A 22,347-nucleotide genomic window follows, 5' to 3' on the forward strand; every position below is an offset into this window, starting at 1 on the left:
CGGTCTGCAAATCATGTCCTATGAGGAACGGTTAAAGGATCTGGGAATGTTTAGCAGAAGAGAAGGCTGAGAGGAGACTTAATAGCTGTCTACAAATATCTGAAGGGCTGTCACAGTGCAGAGGGATCAGCCCTATTCTCATCTGTACAAGAAAAGACTAGAAGCAATGGGATGAAACTGAAAGGGAGGAGACACAGATTAGATATTAGACAGTGAGGGGGATCAATGAGTGAAACAGGTTGCCATGGGAGGTGGTGAGTTCTCCTTCAATGGAATCTGGGATGATTTAGTGAATCCTGCACTGAGCAGGGGGTTGGACCCAATGACCCTGGAGGTCCTTTCCACCTCTACAATTCTATGATTTTATGTGGGGCTTAATAGGCTGAAATGCATGGCAGACCTGGAAGCAATATCATTTTTGGGGAACAGAGGGAGGCCACCCCTTTAATCTGCAGCCTGTTGGAGGAAGGTGCACCAAATGTTTTAAGAGGCACAAGTCTCTTAATAGTTTTGGCACAACTTGGGCTGCCTATGTGCTATAATCTGAAATCTGCGCCAATTAATGTAGATTTCCACTTGTTCTTTGGGTGGACTTGATTGTTAGTGCACTATTAATGGAGGAGCTCCAACGCCAGCTTCTTGCATACATTTTTGGAGGCATATGCAAAAATGTGCAACTTTTTGTTTCACCCGAAAATTAGCGCACACCACTTATTAAATCTTCCTCATAGTGTAATAGGCTGGAATTGTGACTATTTGTACAAGAAATTGATTACAGACTCAGTAGTAAGTACAACTGTAGTAATAATAGAAATTATATTTATTTTTTAATAGTGTTACCTCCTGTCTGTGATGGGGTTAGATTGTGTACCTCTGCACTATCACAGTCTCTGTGCGCTGCTAACTGTCACAGTCTCTGTGCACTGCTGACTGTCACAGTCTCTGTGCACTGCTGACTGTCACAGTCTCTGTGCGCTGCTGACTGTCACAGTCTCTGTGCGCTGCTGACTGTCACAGTCTCTGTGCGCTGCTGACTGTCACAGTCTCTGTGCGCTGCTGACTGTCACAGTCTCTGTGCGCTGCTGACTGTCACAGTCTCTGTGCGCTGCTGACTCACAGTCTCTGTGCGCTGCTGACTGTCACAGTCTCTGTGCGCTGCTGACTGTCACAGTCTCTGTGCGCTGCTGGCTCCCGCCTGAAGCTGTTCTTTTCGCAGAGTTCTCTGGATATCCTCCTCCGTTCTTCAGCTTTAGAGATCCGCGTCCTCCCTTTTGCCGGTTGCGGATATACTCTTTGTAATTCTTGGTAAGTAAAGTGTACAAGAAGGGGTTAATGCAGCTATTTCCATAGGTGAGACACGTAACCAAACTGTTAATATAGATTTCTGTCTGTACGGATACTTTTAACCCCCCGTGGCTGTAGAGGGGTATCAGCTGCCAGATCCAAAATGGGAGAAAGCAAGCCCAAAATGCGAGCACGATGACGAAGATCATTGATATGACTCTTTGTCTTGGAGACCTCTGCAGCTCTTTATTTAGTAGGCTTTTAGTCTGCGAGATCCAGTAGGCTCTTGCCAGCTTGGTGTACAAATAGCCGATGATGACGCCTGGAGCGAGGATGCTGGTCGTGAACAAGACGGTAAGGTAGACCTTATAATGGTCGTCGCTCCAGGTGGGTGTGCAGAGCTTCCTGACGCTTCCATCATCCAACGTCCGTTCTTCTTGATGTATCATCAACATCATGGGTAACGTCAGAAGAAAGGACAAAATCCAGATGGCACACGCCAGGGTCTTTCTATAACTTCTCGACCTCTTCACCGTTTCAAAAGGCTTAGCCACAGCAATGTACCTCTCGGTGCTCATCGCAGTTAGGATGAAGATGCTGGCATGCATGGTCAAAAGGTCCAAACTCAAAAGGACCCTGCAGCCGATTTCTCCAAAGTACCAGTCCTTTACAAAGCTGTTGTGGACAATAAATGGGACAGTCAAAAGGTAGAGGAGATCGGCCGAGGCCAGGTTGACTATGTGAATGTACATTGAGGTGGCCGTGGTCATGGAGATGCACATTACCACTAAGGTGTAAAGGTTTCCAACCACTCCGGTAACACACATTACAGACAGCAGGATGCCGAAGACAGATGTTGTAATAAGGTCATCCCTGTAGGGATCAGCGGGGAACGCCTCATTTGTCAGGTTGCTCGAAACATTTGTGAACTCTTCACTTGACTTATTCTGGTCGTAGAGCTCCATATTGTCCAATTACGTGGCGGTATCTTCGTTGGCGTTGTGGACTATCAGAGGTTCATCGTCGGAGCGCTTGTATTGATCCGGGATGTTTCCTCAAGGATCCCAAGAACATTCTGGGTCTTACGATCTGATCCAGTTTTTTGCCTTTTGCTTTCCTTGTATCGACCTGTAAAAACAGAAACCAGTGCAGTTTTTTTCTTTTAATTTTTACAATATAAACATTATTTAAAGTTTTGTTTTTTTAACCCTTTTCTATATACATATATAACAAGAAAACAATCTGTGCAAAATTTTAGCTCAACTGGAGCTCAACTGGAGCCCTGCGAGGCGCCCCCCGCTGACCGTGAAGTTTTGAAACTTTCGCCTGGAAATTCATTTTTTAAGATACATTTTTTCCAGTTATTCTATTTATATATATTTATAGTATTAGTAATGGAAATAAATGCGAGTTGTCAGTAATTTAGTTTGCTATTCCTAAGTTAAGGCCCATTTAAATGGGACGAATGTTGGGTAAACGATGGCCAACACTCGTCCCTGCGTGTCCTCGCTCCCCTGGTGTTGCATGGGAGCTAGTACCGCTGGCTTGCTCACAGAGCGGCCAGCAGGGAGGCGGGGAAGCTGGAGGAGATTCCTCTCCTCGCTCCCCTGCCCCTCCCCATTGACTTAACATAGCGGCGGTTCAGTACTGACCAGCTGCTATTTAAACTGAGCGATCAGCTCATCATCCATCGTTTAGGCTGCATATGGCGCTGGAGGATGAGCTGAACTATGAGCGTTCAGTCTAAATAGCAGCCGGTCAGTACTGAACAGCCGCTATGTTAAAGTCAATGGAGAGGGGCGAGGGAGCGTAGAGAGAAATCTCCTCCAGCCTGCCCGCTGTGAGCCAGCGATACTAGCTCCCGTGCAGCAGCAGAGCTAGTATGTGCGGGGGCGAGGGGCGGTCATTGTTCGCCCGACGCTCGTCCAGTCTAAATGGGCCTTTAAGCCGGCGCTACAATTGCTTTAACCTACAGTTATGTTCTGTGTGAGTTATATTGTGTGATTTGCACATTGCAGGCAGGACTGGAAGAAAAAGAAAGTGGTGGAGATGGGGAAGAGTATATGAATCACTGCGTAATGCGTTTGCTATGTTCCAACTTCAAGGCATTTGAAGCTCGCCTAGCAGTTATCCGATTGAGCTGAAGTTTTGCTCGGCCCATTTTTTTTATCGATTGGAACAGGATTAGGAGGCGGGAGCGGCAAAAGTTTAACTTTCTGAAAATTACCTATCGCTAAGGGCCCATTTACACAAGATGCGTGTCCGGCAAACGATGCCCGGCAGTCCTCCCTGTATCCCCGCGCTCCCGCACAGGAGCTAGCAGAGCTGGCTGGGTCATGGAGCGGCCAGCAGGGGGCGGGGCAGTGCAGGTGATTTCTCACTCCCTTTGAGATACACAGTTGCTGTTCGCGACTGAATGGCGGCTGCTTAAACTGAGCGATGAGTGATGAGCTTTATGCTGCATAAAAGATGAGCTCATTGCTTATCTTTAAGTTTAAACAGCCGCCGTTCAGTAGCGAACGGCCGCTGTGTTATGTGAATGGACAGGGGCAAGGGAGCGAGAGGAGAGAAATCTCCTGCACTGCTCCGCCCCCTGCTGGTGTGACCCAGCTAGCTGTGTTAGCTCCTGTGCAGGAGCACAGAAACATAGGGACGAGTGTCGGGCAAACGACAATCGTCCTGTGAAAATGGGCCTTTAGGGCCACCCTTCTTGTCACCAGAGGCCCTAAAAGTGGTTCCCCCCTTGCCCTATAAGAGGCTCTCGGAGGCTCCTTGTGTGTAGGGACCTCTTCTTCTGCTTGTAGAGCTTGTTGGCCACTAGACGCCTCTACGACGCAGAGAAGAGATTTCACCCCCGTAACCAGAGGGGGCGCATTATTGGGGTGTGAGAAGCTGTATGGTCATATTGATGAATTGTCCCCCACCGGGCCATTCTGACCAAGACTGTTAAGGGGTGTTGGGATCAGTGGATGGGGGCACACAAGGCGACTGGGCTCAGGATGCCCCCGACCAGAGGCGTAACTTGAAGCTCCTGGGCCCCAATGCAAAACCTGTAATAGGGCCCCCAACTATAATGCTCCTGGGCCCAGGTGCAACCGCATCCCCTCCCCTGCATCCTCTATAGTTATGCCCCTGCCCCCGACAGACCACCAGTAGAGAGGAGCGTCTGATCGTCCGACAAGCACAAGCAGCTCCAACTGTTTTGGACCTATATGTGGAAAGATACCATACAGAACCTGTACACTTCCATTCCTGCCCACATCGCATCTTGTATTGCAGTGGCCTGAAGGTGGCAAAGATAGCCCGAGTGGGAACCCCAGCTTGTGTCATGGCGGTGGCTACTCTACTTTAAGCGGTGACACACGCAGCAGACGGATTACCCAATGTAGAAGGTTAGAGTAGTTGTCACGTGATGCCAGGAGCTCTGTGAATAACGTCATTAGATAATAAAGAGTCCAAGCCAATCAATCTTTGTAAAACCGGAGGCACACAGTTTTACTAAAGCTTGCAGGTTGTAGAAAATAACATTTATGAAACAGTTCCTTCGAATTGTAGAATCTCCAACAGTATTTGACACAGTCCTATAATGACAGTCCTAAAATGCTCTAACTCTCCGTCTCCTAGGCTACCTGACCACAGGCGTTGCGATATCCCGCGGCAGATCTCCGCTGCAGGAGCCGCCGCACGGGAGCAGGAGCCGGCAGATGGATCTCCACGGTGAGCCTATCTGACGATTTGCCGTCTGCGAGCGGAGAATCGCAATGATTCTCCGCTCGAGGACAGGGGACTGCGTTTTCCATAGCAACGCTATGCAAAGTGTGCACTGCATTCCCTGCGGCCGGATTATCACCACAGGGAATGCAATAATGCCGGTGGACAGGCAGCCTTAGCCAACTCCTTCTCACCCTTTTCAAATAGCTGGAGTGGCCAGTCTAAGTTATCTGGTCCTTGCACTGACTGGCTACTTGTGGAGTAAATGGTGGGGCTTGTCGGAGGGCACAATGACTTCTGAGTAACAGGGTTGCAAATCACTGACGATCCAGAGGCCTGTTTTCCTTTCCAGTTGTCCGGGGTCTGCCCTTACTCAGATACCATTTGGTAGGTTGGAAAAAGACTGCGGCCAGCTTCTCTACTTGCTTTCCGTCAGGTACAGCTTGAGAAGATCCGGCATGGGCTGAGCAGGACCAGTAATGTGCTCCAACAGGGTTTTAGCCCAAGAACAACCAAATCCCCTCCCGGGTCTGACCTCCACTGAGGCTCCCTCTCCTCCTGCTCTACTCCTCTCTTCTGCTACCCACTCCTCCCCACGATGCCTAACCTTTTATTAACTTTCCCTTCAACCAATTCGAGTAACGGAGGTCCATGCACCCAATACACGGCTAGCTAAGGAGTGATTGGCAGAACACCGAATGAGTTAAGGCCCATTTAGACACAATTGTTGCTCAAAATTTGCTCAAAAGCCGTCTTTTGAGCGCTAATCGTTGTGTGTAGCTGTACGGACATCATGCAGTTTTAGTTAAGCCGTCGCTGATTGTTGTCTTTCAGTGTGCTGATGATGAGCCTTATCAGCGATTCACAGTGGGATACAGCTGATACTATTGTTTCAGCTGTATCCCACTCAGTAAACACAGGTGGGGTATGAAGAAGACAGAGGTCCAGCTGTGTTCTGCATCCCCTGCTCGGAGCGCTCGGCTGTATAATAGCCAGGTGCTCCGAGCAGGACTGGGGACATTAACTTACTTACCAGCTCACTTACCTAATAAATAAACGAATGTCTACAACTTCTTGCTGTATAAAACGTGGGGTAGGCCACAGCTTTATTAATTAAAACAACATTAATAATAACTTTTAACGATCAAGACCTATCCATGCTGTCCGCAGATTAACTTTATCAGTCCATAAACCGTCCTCCGAGGACGTTTGTAAGCCCCGGTCCTTCGGCTTGCAAACCTTCCTCTATTCCCTAGCCAGCATGGACAAATTCCGGGCCACACGGGATGTGCTGCGTTACTGCGGCTCATTCCGTCCCACCCCACCGACCCTAGATAGAGCTGCCTCTACACCGTCCTGCAAGCCGGATAAAAATTATCCAACCCTACGTCATTGAGGTGGACCCCGTCCTCCCTCCATGCCCCTCTCTCCCTATTTTCTAGCTCCCAGTGGCGAACCGCCACCCCCCCAATGGACTGAACGAACTGAGACATCTTCATATTAACTAACCTCCTTGCTCTATCTATTGCTTCCAAATTTCTCGCCCCACTCCAGTGTCTCCACGTGACTATATCCGACCAAATGATAATAAATCCTTGAAAGCATTTGTGGAAACGCAAAATGTCCTGCTTCATAATAACCAACAGGTCGCTCGTCTTCATCTTCCCCAGATCGTTCCCCCCCAGCGTGCACGACCAAAAACCCATCTCCGGGGGTTACGCCTGGATATGTCCGTTATGAGTTTCCACATGTCGCGCCATACTAGCCCCCGTACTCCATGCCAGGTTACGGATGTTCCGGTCAGGCCTAAGTCCACTCCCAATGGGCGCACCGCTGCCCTCTTGTGTGTCCAATAAACTTAAGAGTGACCCACGATGCCCACCTTCCACGGCTCCGCGGCTGATAAAAACAAAAAGGGAAATACCAGGGCAAAAAACCCGAACTAGCACAAACATAACAACCAAACCACTGAGGAAACAAAAACGCTGAGGAAACTACTAACTAACATCCCCCCCACTATCAGGTCGGGTCACACGTACATTTTTTATGCTTGGGATTTCCATCTACCCAATCTTTTAAACCTTCTTCATGCATACCACCCGCATCCGCCGATGTGGCAGCCCCGATTCTAAAGGAGAGAGTCCCGAATTCCGCCGGTTCCAAACCCGCTGACCTTAACGCCGCTCTTAACACCGCCGAAAATTGAAAATGGGTGAGAGGGAGGCCCGAGGAATGGACCAAAAATTGCTCACCGGAGGTCCTAGTAGCCATGTGATGTACCACCGTATCGACCGGGCACCACTGTGGGCCCAGCCGGCTGATAGTCACCCACTCCCCTCTGCCGTACACATCGGTCTTCGATATCCTTATCCTCACGCTTAACGACCCGTCGACCACGATCACATCATTCCAAAGTAGCCTGCCCGCCTTAAACTTACTGGCGGGAACAAGCTCTCCCATCCTCAAGGCCGCCAAAACGCGAGCAAAAGGGCCGACCTAAACCACAAAGTTTCCGAACCGTTCAAACACGTGTTTTCTAACGTATCTAACAACTTGCTCAGCACTGGATAGGTGATCGGGCGTCGATCGTCCGCCTTCTCTTTCTTCCAACCCCGCACAATCTGGCGAAAAATGAATTCTTTTGTAATATCCTCGAAACCATGCAATTTCAATAAAAACGCTACACCCGCCAGGTGCTTTTTAACTGCATCAACCGACGACCGTTTATTCCGCAATGACGCTAACATATCCAGCGTTGCCGAACGGGCCTTATCGCCCCCGGCAAAAATCAACCATTTTGCCAAACCGCGTTGTAATTTTTTCACGTGCCAACCGCCACAGATGTCTCAACTAGCTTCAGCAACTCTGCTCTGCCAGATTCCACAAGAAATGAGGGCAGCGTACCCCCTCGGCGTCCGCCTGCGGGTGCCGCTCCCTGAACCGCTCCATCTGCGAACGAGAGAGTGCGTCAGCTGCTAGATTTCTATAACCCGGTACGTGTTTTGCGCGTGGATATATATTTCATTGCAAGCATCATAACACCACGTGCTTCAGCAGCGCCAACACCGGCGGGGAAGCCGAGGACTGCCTGTTAACAATTTGCACCACCGAAACATTATCGGACCAAAAACACCACTTATGGTCCTGGAGCTCTGCACCCCATAACTCCGGAGCAGCCACCAACGGGAAAAAACTCCAAAAGCGTAGTGTTTTTATTCCATTGTTTTTGCATCCAGGATACTGGCCAGGGTTCCCTGCACCAGTGGTTCTAGAAAATTACACCAAAACCGGCCGACCCTGCTGCGTTAGCAAACAAGCAGAGTTCGGGTCCCGACCACTCCTCCTTGGGGCACACCACTCGCCCATTGAAAGATTCCAGAAAGATTCTCCAGATATGCAGATCACCACGAATTCCCTGTATGATCCTCGCAAAAATGGTGAGGCTCCTTTACTCCCACCATCACCAGCGATAGCCTTCTGGAAAAATGCGGCCCATGGGTATCACTTTGCAGGCGAAGTTTAACCAACCCATCAGGACCTGGACCTGGCACAGCGTGGCCTTCTTACCACTCGCAACGTCTTTTACCGTTTGTCGCAGCCGCGCTATTTTATCTTTCGGCACCCTGAATACCATTTCTTTGATGTCGATCTCGATCCCCAGAAATGTCAGCCTGCTTGCCGGTCCTATAGTCTTCTCTTCAGACAATGGGACCCCCGCCTTCTGCATAAGTGTCCGGAAAAGTGTGCCCCACAAACCCCGCATCCGCCCAATGACTCCGTTCCAATGAACAGAAAATCATCCAGATAATGCGTAACCGATGTGAAGCCTGTCTCGTACTTGAGCATCCATTCCAGGAAGGAGCTGAACAGCTCCAAGTAATAACATGAAATAGAACAACCATCGGTAGGCACATATCGAAGAAAAATTGGTTGTCTATTTTGCACCCCAGCAGATGAAAAACACTCAGGGTGAATTGGAAGCAGCCGGAAAAACAGACTCGATATCCGCTTTTGCTAACTGAGCCCGCTTACCAGCCGTTCTGACTAGTAACACTGCCTGGTCAAAAGAAGCGTAAACTACTGACGCTCGCTCCTTCCGTCGTTGATTTTAAATTTAGGCACAGCGTGGAAGCGGGCTGAAACGTAAACGGGATAACGAAACCGTCGGAAAAACCTTGTCTAAGACTTTTTTTTTTGCCTCCTCCATCCTGTGGTACTTGTCGAGCCACTGGAAGAGGTGTTTGCTTCTCACCGGGGTTCGGTGTTCCACTGACACCGCCCCCGGCGACTGTTTGTCTCTGCTTCCTAAAACACTGTACCGCGGCATGCTGCCCACAGACAAAACACTCATGTCTGAACTTGCATGTGGAGTAAAACCTGCAATGGCCCCCGCTGTAGAGCCAACAGGAGCCATTCGGTCTTGGTGAAGCCGCAGGGGGCTGTTGACCGCCCCCCACGGCTCCCCCTTGAAAAGTTGTTTTTTGTGGACGCTGCGCTAAAATAAGTTGTAACCAGACGTCAGTAGCTTTTGACGCCCAACTTATATGACTGATACCCGTAACTCGACGCCGAAAGTCTTCGTCATAGCGCCACCATGCGGCACCTCCTTGCAATTTATACGCGCTGAATATCGTATTAAGATACACTAACAGCTCTGGGCCTTTTTCCGGCTGATGCTGACATGTAGTATATGCCAGCACCAAAAATGCCTGCAACCAATTGCCAAAAGTCTTGGCGACTTATGGCTTCTTGTCCGCGCACGCGCTCCGATATTCGCTCCTTATCCACCATCACGTGGTCCGCCGATAGCAAGGACCAAATATCCACATAAACACCTTTGCGAATCTTATCCAGTAACTCCTCTGACACACCGACCCCTAACGGGGCAACACCGCAAAACAATGAGTCAGCATATCGTAACCCTTCTAGAGGGTCCACATCACCACCGGCTGTTGAGCATCCACCCTCCTGCCCTGCAGGCGGGCCCGAGCCCCCTGGGGATCCACAGGACACTGACAACACATCCTTTTGATCCATCTTGCTCACAGCGATTTTAACACCAACACCAAATCATTTCTATCTGCCGCCTTAACGGGATCCATCACATTTTCCAAGCATTTAGACAATTAAACTCACCGGCATGACCGACCTCCGGCGTTGCCAAGGGTGTGGTCCCTGCCATTCTTCTTCCCGGGCTCCTGCCCCCACCGAGCGATGGCTGCCACGCACTCTCCTGCGGAGCCTCTCGCGCCCTCCTTCCATGCTCAGCTCCAAGGTGGCCCAGCTCCGGCCGTTCTTGCGACGTATCCCGCCTCCTGTGGCGTATACTGTCCCTGACTGCAGGGGTTGATGGCGGAACCGCTGCCTGGCGGTAGGTTTCCGCGTGGTACCGCTGCCCCGGACCACTAAACTCGTCGCCCTCGTTCTCTCTGCTTGTCCTCCTTCTTCCTCTACTTGCCTCCGCCACTAGCCTAGCATGCTCACTATCGCGTTTGCGCTGGTATCTCTCTCTCCTAGCTCGCTCCCTCTGTTTCCGCTTTGCGCCCTGGCCTTGTCTGTTACTGCTGGCGCGACTGGCGTAACCGAGGGACGACTCGCCCCCCCCCCCAGACGAGAGGGCCCCCATGAACCGTGGGTTAACGTAGCAGCGCCTATGGGTGATTGGGCCCGCGATCTCTTGCTGCTGCAAGGGGTGGTAGCTGCGAGCACCCTGTCTACTGTGCTCGTGACTATGGGGGCTGTATGAGCAAGCAGGGCCAGCGGGTGGATGTTGGGGGGGCTCGCCGGCTGTGAAACTGAGTGGGTGGGGGGTGACCGGCATAATACATGGTCAAGGGTCTCTCCGGTGTGTGGACCGACAACTCTCCTACTCTCCTCTGATACCTCCCTACTATCTCTGCTGCCCTGCACGCTCCCTGTTCTAGAGCCTGCGCTACTCGCCGTGCTAGTGGCCGGGCTGTATGTTCCCCCCCCACTGCGCTTGCGCTGGCGAAACGGGAATTATGCCCCCTGGCCACGTGTCTCGCCGGAGCTCTACCTCCTGCCCCTATACCAGCTACCTGTCGCTGCTGCTACTTTTTGCTGCCATCTTGTGGGTGCCTGCCGCCATCTTGTGGGTGCCTGCGTTGCTGCCGCGTGCCTCCACGCACCTCACGCCTTCCTGGCTGTTCCTCGGCTATGTTGCTGTCGACTGCCGTGCGCCCTGCCGCGCGCTGGTCCCGTGGGCCGGAGCATCCCCGCGATGCTGCCGATTTTCCCGTGTTTTTGGCGGACTGCCGGCTGGCTGTAACCGCTGGTCCTCTGTGGGCGCTCTCCCCGCCGCGTGGTTTGAATTTGGCGCCAAAGCTGCGTGGCGCGTCCCGCTCCTTGCGGACTCTCGCTGCCGCGACTGCTCCTGCGGCCGCCTCTCTTTGCGGCGGGACTCGGACTGAGTCGCACTGCGGGGTTCTTACTTCGCCTCGCCCGGCATCCCCCAGGTGCGCCGCTCCTCCTCTGGCTTCTGGTTTCCCTGCTGCCGGCCCGAGTGGCCTCCCCGACTCCGATCCCGACCTGCAGCTGGCGATAAGATCCTCAAGCCACTCGGCGCCGTCCCGCTGGATCGCTGCCTGGATCTGCGACCGTAGGTCTTCCAACCTCCGTCTTGGGGCTTCTGGCTTCCGCGGACCCTCCGACGCTCTCTCCTTCTTCCCACTTGTTGTCTCCACTTGCGGCAACAATTCACTTTTCTTGCTGTCCTGTTCTTTGCTGTTCTTCTCCACCTTAATGTCCTCTAACGCTGACTTTTCTCTGCTGTTCTTCTGCTGCTGTCTTCTTATCTCCTATCTTCCTTCTTCTCCTCGTGTGTCTCCTCTCTGGTCTACTTCCTCTCCCCTCCCTCTTCGCTTCCTGTCCTAGCTCCACCCCCTCTAAGCTCGCTTTTCTTAACCCTTCCTATGTCTGTCCCAGTCACATGCCGTTTTCTTAACTCAGTTCACGGCATACGAAGAACTGCTGGATGCAGAAGACAAGCGGCCCCGCATGTCTTCTGTATACCCCGCTGAGAGCAAAAAGTGATCGCTCAACGGTGGAATGATCACCTTGCACTGTAAAGGCACGCAACAATTATTGCTCAAAAGTCACTCAAAAACATCTTTTGAGTGATAATCGTTGTGTCTAAACCAGGCTTTAGCATGGCTGACATACATACAGACAGAGCTTAGACAACACCAAAGCAGACGATGACCTGTTGATGACCGGGCTAGCCGATACACACCGATGGCTGTACGTAACAATACACATAGACAGACAAAGACCCTTCACAGTATAGACACAGAGTAAAAATAATACACTTTATTATAATTCCGGGAGTCGACCATCAGGGCTGCCGGCTTCCCTTCATCATTTATGATTTCTGTATTTATTTGGTAGCTTTGGGTCAGACTGGTCGGAGGGCAGATCATTATTCCTGGTGCTCTGTATCTATGTCACAACCTGTAGGGCTCTCAGATCTCTCTCAGCTACTTGAAGTTACAAGTAGAAGCTAGAAATCTCTGGGAGTTAAGGAGGTTAGACAACTCACTTATACTTAGCAAGTAACTAGGACTCCTGTGAAAAGGGATCGAACCTTGAGCCTAGTAGACATCACAGAGACTCTGGCCTGAACTACTAACTTGTAACCTGCTTAGTATTAAGATAAGCTTTACTGACTAAATCAATACCAAAGATTCACTCGGAACAACTATGAACTATCATGACCGTTCAGCCGAAGGAAGTCTATGTATGAGGTGCGCAGAACTGGTTGAGTAACATACAACTGAGACACTGACCAATCACAAACAGCAGCGCCTCTATGATGGACGGCCGGCCTAGGATCTTCTGGTCACCTAGTATTTCAGCACTCAGGCATTACATCAGCGACACTGGGTCTTATGTCACGTTTGAGGGATAATATCTACTATCCTCTTCTTCTTATGTAGATCGAAGGTTCCTGATGAACGGCCAACCTGGTAAGGAAACGCGTCGGTCCACAGACCAAACATTAGTACATTGTATCTAACCTACGTATTCACTATAATGGTGAACAATGATGGCATCCTCATTGTAATGGGCTATATATAAGGAAACTATATGGCCCTCCATAAACAGGTAGGGGGGCAGATTTACATGTTACACAGGATAGTCTTATCTTTAGACTTCGACCCCCTGGCAAAGAACCCATTTATAGGTGTTTTCAATGTTGTTATGTCTGAGTTTAGTATATGTGTCTGTCTAGGTCGCCTGCGCTTGTTCTTCCCTCGTATACAGGAGCGAGGCGCATGCGACTTCATCTTGTGCCGTGCTTTTAAGGAATTATAATGGGATGTATTATGTTGACTAGGTGTCTATACTGTGAAGGGCCTTCAAATGATATGGAGACTAGTCTGCCCAAGTGACAATAGTCAGACACACACCAACGGACATTAGTCACAGAAGTGATGCGGGGGCCCCTACTTTGGGCCAGGACAATATCCAAGTAAGAGGCGGTACAACAGGGTACTAGAGCCTCCATGCCCCCGTATCACATCTTGTATCCAAGCTAGAGGCGGTACAACAGGGTACTAGAGCCTCCATGCCTGCCTGTATCACATCTTGTATCCAAGCTAGAGGCGGTACAACAGGGTACTAGAGCCTCTATGCCCACCCGTATCACATCTTGTATCCAAGCTAGAGGCGGTACAACAGGGTACTAGATCCTCCATGCCTGTATCACATCTTGTATCCAAGCTAGAGGCGGTACAACAGGATACTAGAGCCTTCATGCCCGCCCACAGCACATCTGGTATCCAAGCTAGAGGCGGTACAACAGGGTACTAGAGCCTCCATGCCCCCCATATCACATCTTATATCCTACCTAGTGGCGGTACAACAGGGTACTAGAGCCTCCATGCCTGCCTGTATCACATCTTGTATCCAAGCTAGAGGCGGTACAACAGGGTACTAGAGCCTCTATGCCCACCTGTATCACATCTTGTATCCAAGCTAGAGGCGGTACAACAGGGTACTAGAGCCTCTATGCCCACCTGTATCACATCTTGTATCCAAGCTAGAGGCAGTACAACAGGATACTAGAGCCTTCATGCCCGCCCACAGCACATCTGGTATCCAAGCTAGAGGCGGTACAACAGGGTACTAGAGCCTTCATGCCCACCTGTATCACATCTTGTATCCAAGCTAGAGGCAGTACAACAGGGTACTAGAGCCTCCATGCCCGCCCGTATCACATCTTGTATCCAAGCTAGAGGCAGTACAACAGGGTACTAGAGCCTCCATGCCCGCCCGTATCACATCTTGTATCCAAGCTAGAGGCGGTACAACAGGGTACTAGAGCCTCTATGCCCACCCGTATCACATCTTGTATCCAAGCTAGAGGCGGTACAACAGGGTACTAGAGCCTCCATGCCTGTATCACATCTTGTATCCAAGCTAGAGGCGGTACAACAGGATACTAGAGCCTTCATGCCCGCCCACAGCACATCTTGTATCCAAGCTAGAGGCAGTACAACAGGGTACTAGAGCCTCCATGCCCGCCCGTATCACATCTTGTATCCAAGCTAGAGGCAGTACAACAGGGTACTAGAGCCTCCATGCCCCCCATATCACATCTTGTATCCAAGTAAGAGGCGGTACAACAGGGTACTAGAGCCTGCATGCCCCCCGTATCACATCTTGTATCCAAGCTACAGGCAGTACAACAGGGTACTAGAGCCTCCATGCCCCCGTATCACATCTTGTATCCAAGCTAGAGGCGGTACAACAGGGTACTAGAGCCTCCATGCCTGCCTGTATCACATCTTGTATCCAAGCTAGAGGCGGTACAACAGGGTACTAGAGCCTCTATGCCCACCCGTATCACATCTTGTATCCAAGCTAGAGGCGGTACAACAGGGTACTAGATCCTCCATGCCTGTATCACATCTTGTATCCAAGCTAGAGGCGGTACAACAGGATACTAGAGCCTTCATGCCCGCCCACAGCACATCTGGTATCCAAGCTAGAGGCGGTACAACAGGGTACTAGAGCCTCCATGCCCCCCATATCACATCTTATATCCTACCTAGTGGCGGTACAACAGGGTACTAGAGCCTCCATGCCTGCCTGTATCACATCTTGTATCCAAGCTAGAGGCGGTACAACAGGGTACTAGAGCCTCTATGCCCACCTGTATCACATCTTGTATCCAAGCTAGAGGCGGTACAACAGGGTACTAGAGCCTCCATGCCTGTATCACATCTTGTATCCAAGCTAGAGGCGGTACAACAGGATACTAGAGCCTTCATGCCCGCCCACAGCACATCTGGTATCCAAGCTAGAGGCGGTACAACAGGGTACTAGAGCCTTCATGCCCACCTGTATCACATCTTGTATCCAAGCTAGAGGCAGTACAACAGGGTACTAGAGCCTCCATGCCCGCCCGTATCACATCTTGTATCCAAGCTAGAGGCAGTACAACAGGGTACTAGAGCCTCCATGCCCGCCCGTATCACATCTTGTATCCAAGCTAGAGGCGGTACAACAGGGTACTAGAGCCTCTATGCCCACCCGTATCACATCTTGTATCCAAGCTAGAGGCGGTACAACAGGGTACTAGAGCCTCCATGCCTGTATCACATCTTGTATCCAAGCTAGAGGCGGTACAACAGGATACTAGAGCCTTCATGCCCGCCCACAGCACATCTTGTATCCAAGCTAGAGGCAGTACAACAGGGTACTAGAGCCTCCATGCCCGCCCGTATCACATCTTGTATCCAAGCTAGAGGCGGTACAACAGGGTACTAGAGCCTCCATGCCCGCCCGTATCACATCTTGTATCCAAGCTAGAGGCGGTACAGCAGTGTACTAGAGCCTCCATGCCCTCCCGTATCACATCTTGTATCCAAGCTAGAGGCGGTACAACAGGGTACTAGAGCCTCCATGCCCGCCCGTATCACATCTTGTATCCAAGCTAGAGGCAGTATGGCCGCCTGCAGATGGGCGGAAATTCCGCAGCGGGATTCCTCGCAGAATTTCCGCCCATACACGCCTGCATAGGATTGCATTACAGCACGCAATCCTATGCAGACGGTTTGTCTACGCAAAATCACGTGCAGCAAACAAACCGTGGCATGTTCTTATTCTGTGCGAGGCCCGCAGAGAAACGTCACTCACTGGCCGCCGACTCCGCTCTGTGCATGCATATGAAAGAGCCAGAGCTGCGGGAGCGGGTGAGTATGCGCTGCTCTCTGCAGGTGCTCAGGTCGGGTCCCGCTGCGAGAATTCTTGCAGCCGGATCTGACTGACCGTCTGCAGGCGGCCTAAATCACATCTTGTATCACATCTTGTAACCAAGCCAGAGGTGGTACAACAGGGAACTAGAGCCTCCATGCCCCCCATATCACATCTTGTATCCAAGCTAGAGGCGGTACAACAGGGAACTAGAGCCTCCATGCCCCCCATATCACATCTTGTATCCAAGCTAGAGGCGGTACAACAGGGAACTAGAGCCTCCATGCCGCCAGTATCACATCTTGTATCCAAGCTAGAGGCGGTACAACAGGGTACTAGAGCCTCCATGCCTGCCCGTATCACATTTTGTATCTAAGCTAGAGGCGGTACAACATGGAACTAGAGCCTCCATGCCCGCCTGTATCACATCTTGTATCCAAGCTAGAGGTGGTACAACAGGGTACTAGAGCCCCCATACCCACCCGTATCACATCTTGTATCCAAGCTGGAGGCGGTAGAACAGGGTACTAGAACCTCCATGCCTGCCAGTATCACATCTTGTATCCAAGCTAGAGGCAGTACAACAGGGTACTAGATCCTCCATGCCCCCCGTATCACATCTTGTATCCAAGCTAGAGGCGGTACAACAGGGTACTAGAGCCTCCCTACAAGGGGTCAGTTCACCACAATAAATGATGCTTTTGCTCTGATATTGTAATCACTTACTTATTAAGTTACAATCACAGAAGCTTCACCCCATCCAACAACTTCTAGGGGAGTGATGTTACTAAGAATGAGTAGATATATATATACTCCTTGTAGGTGAGGGAAGTTACTGACAGTGGGTGTCCATACTAATATTAGAACTGTGGCAGTATCTCTGTCTGTTACCTTTTCACGGCTAAACTGGGACAGGGAGATAGTTTGCATCTTGAGGACGGACGTCGTCTCTCTCTTCTCTGCGCCGCTGCCATAAGATAGTAACGGCACGTGACGCCACGATTGTGATTTTTTTGTCAACCCGTATCCAAGAAAAAATGCAACAAAATTGATAAAAAAATCTTATTTACCCTAAAACTGTACCAATAAAAAACCGCAGGTCGTCCCTCGAACCACCAGACCTCACACAGCGCCAAAGAAAGAAAAACAAGTCACGGCGCTCAGAGGATGGCGGCAAAAATATATAGGTATTTTAAATGATTTAATATTTTTAGATATAATACAACAACAAACTGTATAAGCGTAGCGTCATCGCACCGACCGAAGAGTAAAGCGATGATGTCATCAGTGCGTACGCCATGAAAACGAGACCCACCGTAAAAAATGGCGCAATTGCATTTGCATTCACATTTAGATTGTTTTTTACGTTTCACCTCACTTAGAAATGTTGGGAAGCTTTTCAGTAGATTAAATCGTATTATGGAAAAATACAACTTACCTCGCAAAAAAAACAACAAGTCCGCAGAAAGCTGCGTCAACGGAAAAATGAAAAAGTTATGATTTTTGGAAGATGGAGAAGAGAAACCAAAAAAGAAAAGACAAAAAGTGGTCGCGTCATTAAGGGGTTAATAATGAGTATTTTCACAAACAGTATAATTGACATTGGTAGAAGATTCAATACTTAACCCTACGTGTGCCGGGAGAACTGACCTGCCGTCCAGGAAACCGCGAGGAGCGTCACCGATTCTCGCCTCCGGATGCGTCTTGGAGTCGAAACATCATCGACAGCAAAAGTGAGGATTTTCTAAGCATCATCCCCCGGCAGACGGACTACAACCCCCATCCTGCGGGAGCGTCGCATCTTGTATCGCTCGTCCTATCGCACGCCTCGGTTTTTTCTTTCGCCCAGAGCACGTCCCTTTCTACTCTTGGAGGTCCTTGTGCCAAGTGTGAGCAGCAGCGAGATCCCGGCCGGTTTCTGTGGCTGGGATGTGAATGCTCATAGGCTGACATTCCATGCACCCTGCTAGTCCTGGTATGTCGGAGCTCCGTGCCTCCATCCTCGCCCGCTCAGATCTGTCGCTCCCAGCCGCTCTCTGCCTTCCATCTGATCTTCGGACTACAATCCGCCTTTATGTTAGTCGTTCACAGATTAAATCCATCCAAACTAATTGGCGATTGCCGATCTGTAATCGCCCGATTACCGGCAGCCGCGGACTCGCTAGGACCAAATGTTCTCCGCTTGGACAAAGACTTCTCGCTGGTTCGTCGTATCGCGGCGTGTAACGCGTTCTTGTTATTTGTAGGAATTGTATCGCTCGCAGAACGAGAAACTAAATATTTGATACCTTTAAATGGCTAATAAGTGAAACGATGTTGCAGCGAGCTTTCAAGGCTACTAAGGCCTCTTTATGAGGCCGGTGACGAAGGAAACATATATACGGGGTGAGGCAAAAGACTGGACACACCCGTTTAATGGTGTAATAATTGACTGTCAATGAGTGAAAATATTAATTGGGAGAGAGGCGGTGTTTTCGATGCAGGATACATTTTCGGTAGCCATGTTGAACTCCGCCATATTGACTTCAGTTCTGGTTTTTCAAATGGGAATTCTTGGCTAGAATTGACTCCAAAGTTTTGCGCTATTTTTACTTGTTTAGGAGATAAGTTCCCAGAGCGCTCTACATGATGTGTTCGATGTGTTCACCATCTCCGGCTGCACACGGTTAGATACTTAATCCAGTCTTCATGAAGGCACTGAGGAGCTGCAGGTGATATTTCTTCACATCGCCGTAGGATTCGCCGTTTCACGTGAACCACTTTGCGTACTTTTTCTGCATACACTTTAAATAGCCCTAGAGATAAAAGTCCAAAGGCATTAAGTCCGGCGACCCTGGCAGCCATTTTACTGGACCTCTATACCCAGTCCAGTGCCCAGGGGATGGCACACCCAGCCATCTGCGTGCAGCCACAGCATTGCGCTTCTCACTGAGCACAGATGGGGATACGGCGTCCTGTAACATCTGCAGGGATTTCTTACCGTTAAGTGAGCATCAAGGAAAAAAGGCCCAAAAAATGCCGCCTCCCTCCCAATTAATACTTTCACACATTGGAAGTCAATTTCCTCATTCTTTCACCAGTTAAACAAGTGTATCCAGACTTTTGCTTCGCCCCAGAACCAAGCAGTTGCAGCTGATTTAATGCCGCGCTATTCTCTAGGGCCGTGCCTGGTATTAGTACATCTTCTGGAGATAAGAATGCCACCGGCGCCTCTTTCATAGATCCGATACGAGGGGTCTTTGTACTATCGAGCGCCATGTTTTTTCTTTTATATGTCCTATCAGTGTAGAGCCGTTTAGTATTATCAGCTGCTGTTGATCAGTGGTGAATTATAATGCGGGTGGTTAGGGAGGCCGCCTGGCACCAGAAGAACCAGCGGCATCACAAGTCACATGACGGGCACTATCATTGGGCCCCACCAAAACAGCCATCCAGGCCGCTCAGAAACATCCGCCGCCAGCAAACAGGAACCACAATATGATATTGGGGGGATGGGGGGGGTCGCAGCGGGGAGCTGCCTCTAATCAGGAAGGGGGGCATGTGATGTGACGGGACACCAATCAGGATGAAAAAAAATAATAAATACATTTCGTTATTTGTATAGCGCCAACTTATTCCGCAGCGCTTCCAAGTAATTTATTTGTTACCCCCCACCAAGCTGGGTACTCATTTTATTGACCTTGGAAGGATGAGTTGACCTTGAGCCAGCTACCTGAACCAAGTGGGGATTGAAACTGCAACCTTCAGGCATACTGCTGCCTTAACACTCTGCACCACACAAGGGCTGTTATAAGCCTTTGGGTAGCCTGCCCAAAGTTCTGGCCTCAGCCGTGAGCCAGCCACCCCCTTACTTCGACACTGCTGAGAAATGTATTGCTGCTCCCTCCTCTAACACAAGACAGAAGAGCAGGAGGGGGAGTTGGCAAAGAGCAGAGGTATCACAGATGGAGAGTGTCTATGTGCTAGGCTTGGTCATGTCGTCGCATCTATTTCATAAGCTTGGTTATATCTATGTAGTAAGCTTGGATCTGCTACGGTAATTATGTAGTGAGCTTGGTTTTAGTACTGTATCTATGTAGTAAGTTTGGCTCTGCTATGATATCTGTGTAGTAAGACTAGTTATGCTATGTAATGCGTAGTAAATTTGGTTCTAGTACCTCATCTATGTAATGAGCTTAGTTCTGGTACCGTATCTATGTAATAAGCTTAGTTCTGGTACCGTATCTATGTAATAAGCTTGGTTCTGGTACTATATCTCTGTAATAAGCTTGGTTCTGGTACCGTATCTATGTAATAAGCTTGCCTCTGGTACCATATCTATATAGCAAGCATCAGATCATTTAAAATCCTCTGACTGGTGAGGGACCCACAATCTCTATACAATCCAGGGCCCGAGGTAGACTTAATCCGTCCCTGCTATTGATACTATTGACAACATGTAGACGGACAACGCGCCCGTCAGCCGCAGCTACATTTTACTCTGCAGAACGTCCTAAACGTCCTTATCTATATCTGAAGTATCTGAGTTATGACCGACCGCAGAACCGGAAGGCGAGCAGCTGTTTTCTTTCTCGAAATACACGATGTTGACAGCGAGATTGTCAGCTGACGTCTTGTATCTGTGGCATCGCGGTGCGGCGCAGAGTCTGTTCTCGTCTTTCCTTGCCCCACAGCAGGGAGCCTCGCGGGACAGCATGTGTTACCAGAAGCGTCTCTACCGAAGGCCTGATGGACGCCACGTAACGGCTGCATTATCGGGGATGCAGACTGATTTTAGAAATAACCTGATGGTTGTCTACGAGATAAACGCCATCAGGCAACGCGCTGCGCCAAACTCATCATAGCCCGTCTTGGCTGCTTTTGCAAATTTAGTTCATGGACAACGGGGTTTGGATAAACATGCCGCTCACGCTGCGGCCGGATGACTTCTCTGCCTTTTTCCTGCCTCATCAGGAATGCATCCGGGTCTAACGGAGACGTGACCTCGCATCAGTGCTGTAAATAACCGCGTAACGGGAAGCGCCCGGCTCCAATGCGCTACCTGCAAGGGTCGCCACCTACATAAGGAGCATTGGCACCATTTTTGGGCAATGTTGATGTGGCATTACATGTATGACTGGCCTTAGTTACATATGAACCATGTGGCCAACAGCTTGGAGGGAGGTCCCAGGCAGATATTAGCTGGGGGGCATTTGCCCCCATTAGAGCCGCGCAGCCACATGATCATCTTCCTTCGTGTCACAGCATTTTGTGCAGATACATGAATCTTCTTCATTCAGCGACAACCCCATTGACTCTGCCTCCAATTGGTTTTTCCCATACTCCTCCCTGCGCCCAGACCGGGTCTTCGTAGGTCCAGCTTGTAGTGCTCTTAATGTGACAGGTGGGCGGTCCCTACTGCTTGCTCTCAATGGGTGACATTAGACTGTCAATCAACGTTGATGTCACTTATTAATAGGGAGCGGTGGGAAATGACACCTAGAAAGATGAGTATGCCAAGAGCTGGCCCAAAGAAGATGCTGTCTGAGCCAAGCGAGTCAGTGGGGCCGCCGCTCCTGACCCATACAGCCCACCAGCTGATTCTACTCAGTGATAGGTCCTCTTTAGGAAGTCTGTCACCTACATTTTGGCCAATTAACCCAAAAATATACAGTTATGTATGCGCTGTCATAAGGAACCCAGCTTTACCTTTTACCAAAGTGTCTCCTATCCTAGGCGAAGAGATCGGCCAATAAGTTTCTCTCGTGTCACATGAAAGTATGTGTAGGGGATTCGCCCAACATTCCCTTTGGACTGGATTAGTTGGCTCTGTCCTGAGTCCCTGAAGAGTGATGAAAACCCTTATATGTAAATGAGGTTGTTATAAAGGGGGGGGGGGGGGGGGTCGAGACATTGAGTTCCACAGTACATGGGCATCTAGAGGGCAGCTAGTCAGATATTCCCTCTACATGCCAGAGAGCTGCTTCACCTTAGCTGGGATGGGGCAGGTAACAGTTATCAGCACACTAGCTATATAGTTGGGCTGAATCTAAACTATAGTGAAGAAACAATTACTGTCCAATTACCGTCAGTCTCCTGTTCAGGGCTGGTGATAGCAATTCTGCTGCATCGCTGTTACTGCTTGATTCCTCT

The 22,347-nt window shown here is 50.0% G+C and overlaps 1 protein-coding gene across 3 annotated transcripts in view; it reads right to left on the minus strand.

Annotated features, from left to right (window-relative positions):
• Positions 1–839: 839 nt before the first annotated feature.
• LOC136571973 (urotensin-2 receptor-like) overlaps positions 840–22,347 on the minus strand; it is a 43,114-nt gene continuing 21,606 nt past the window's right edge. The window contains exons 1-2 of one of the 3 annotated variants that reach the window (XM_066572593.1): positions 17,866–18,090; positions 840–2,412 (exon numbers count right to left, since the gene is read on the minus strand). In XM_066572593.1, coding sequence (XP_066428690.1) covers positions 1,140–2,249 — 1,110 coding nt within the window. In that variant the 5' untranslated portion in view covers positions 2,250–2,412; positions 17,866–18,090 and the 3' untranslated portion in view covers positions 840–1,139. Of the gene's footprint in view, positions 2,413–12,800; positions 12,829–17,865; positions 18,091–22,347 lie in introns of those variants that run through there. The other 2 variants (XM_066572595.1, XM_066572594.1) reach the window with 2 other exon arrangements.

This window comes from Eleutherodactylus coqui, chromosome 6, assembly GCF_035609145.1.
Source record: "Eleutherodactylus coqui strain aEleCoq1 chromosome 6, aEleCoq1.hap1, whole genome shotgun sequence".
Taxonomy (NCBI): domain Eukaryota; kingdom Metazoa; phylum Chordata; class Amphibia; order Anura; family Eleutherodactylidae; genus Eleutherodactylus; species Eleutherodactylus coqui.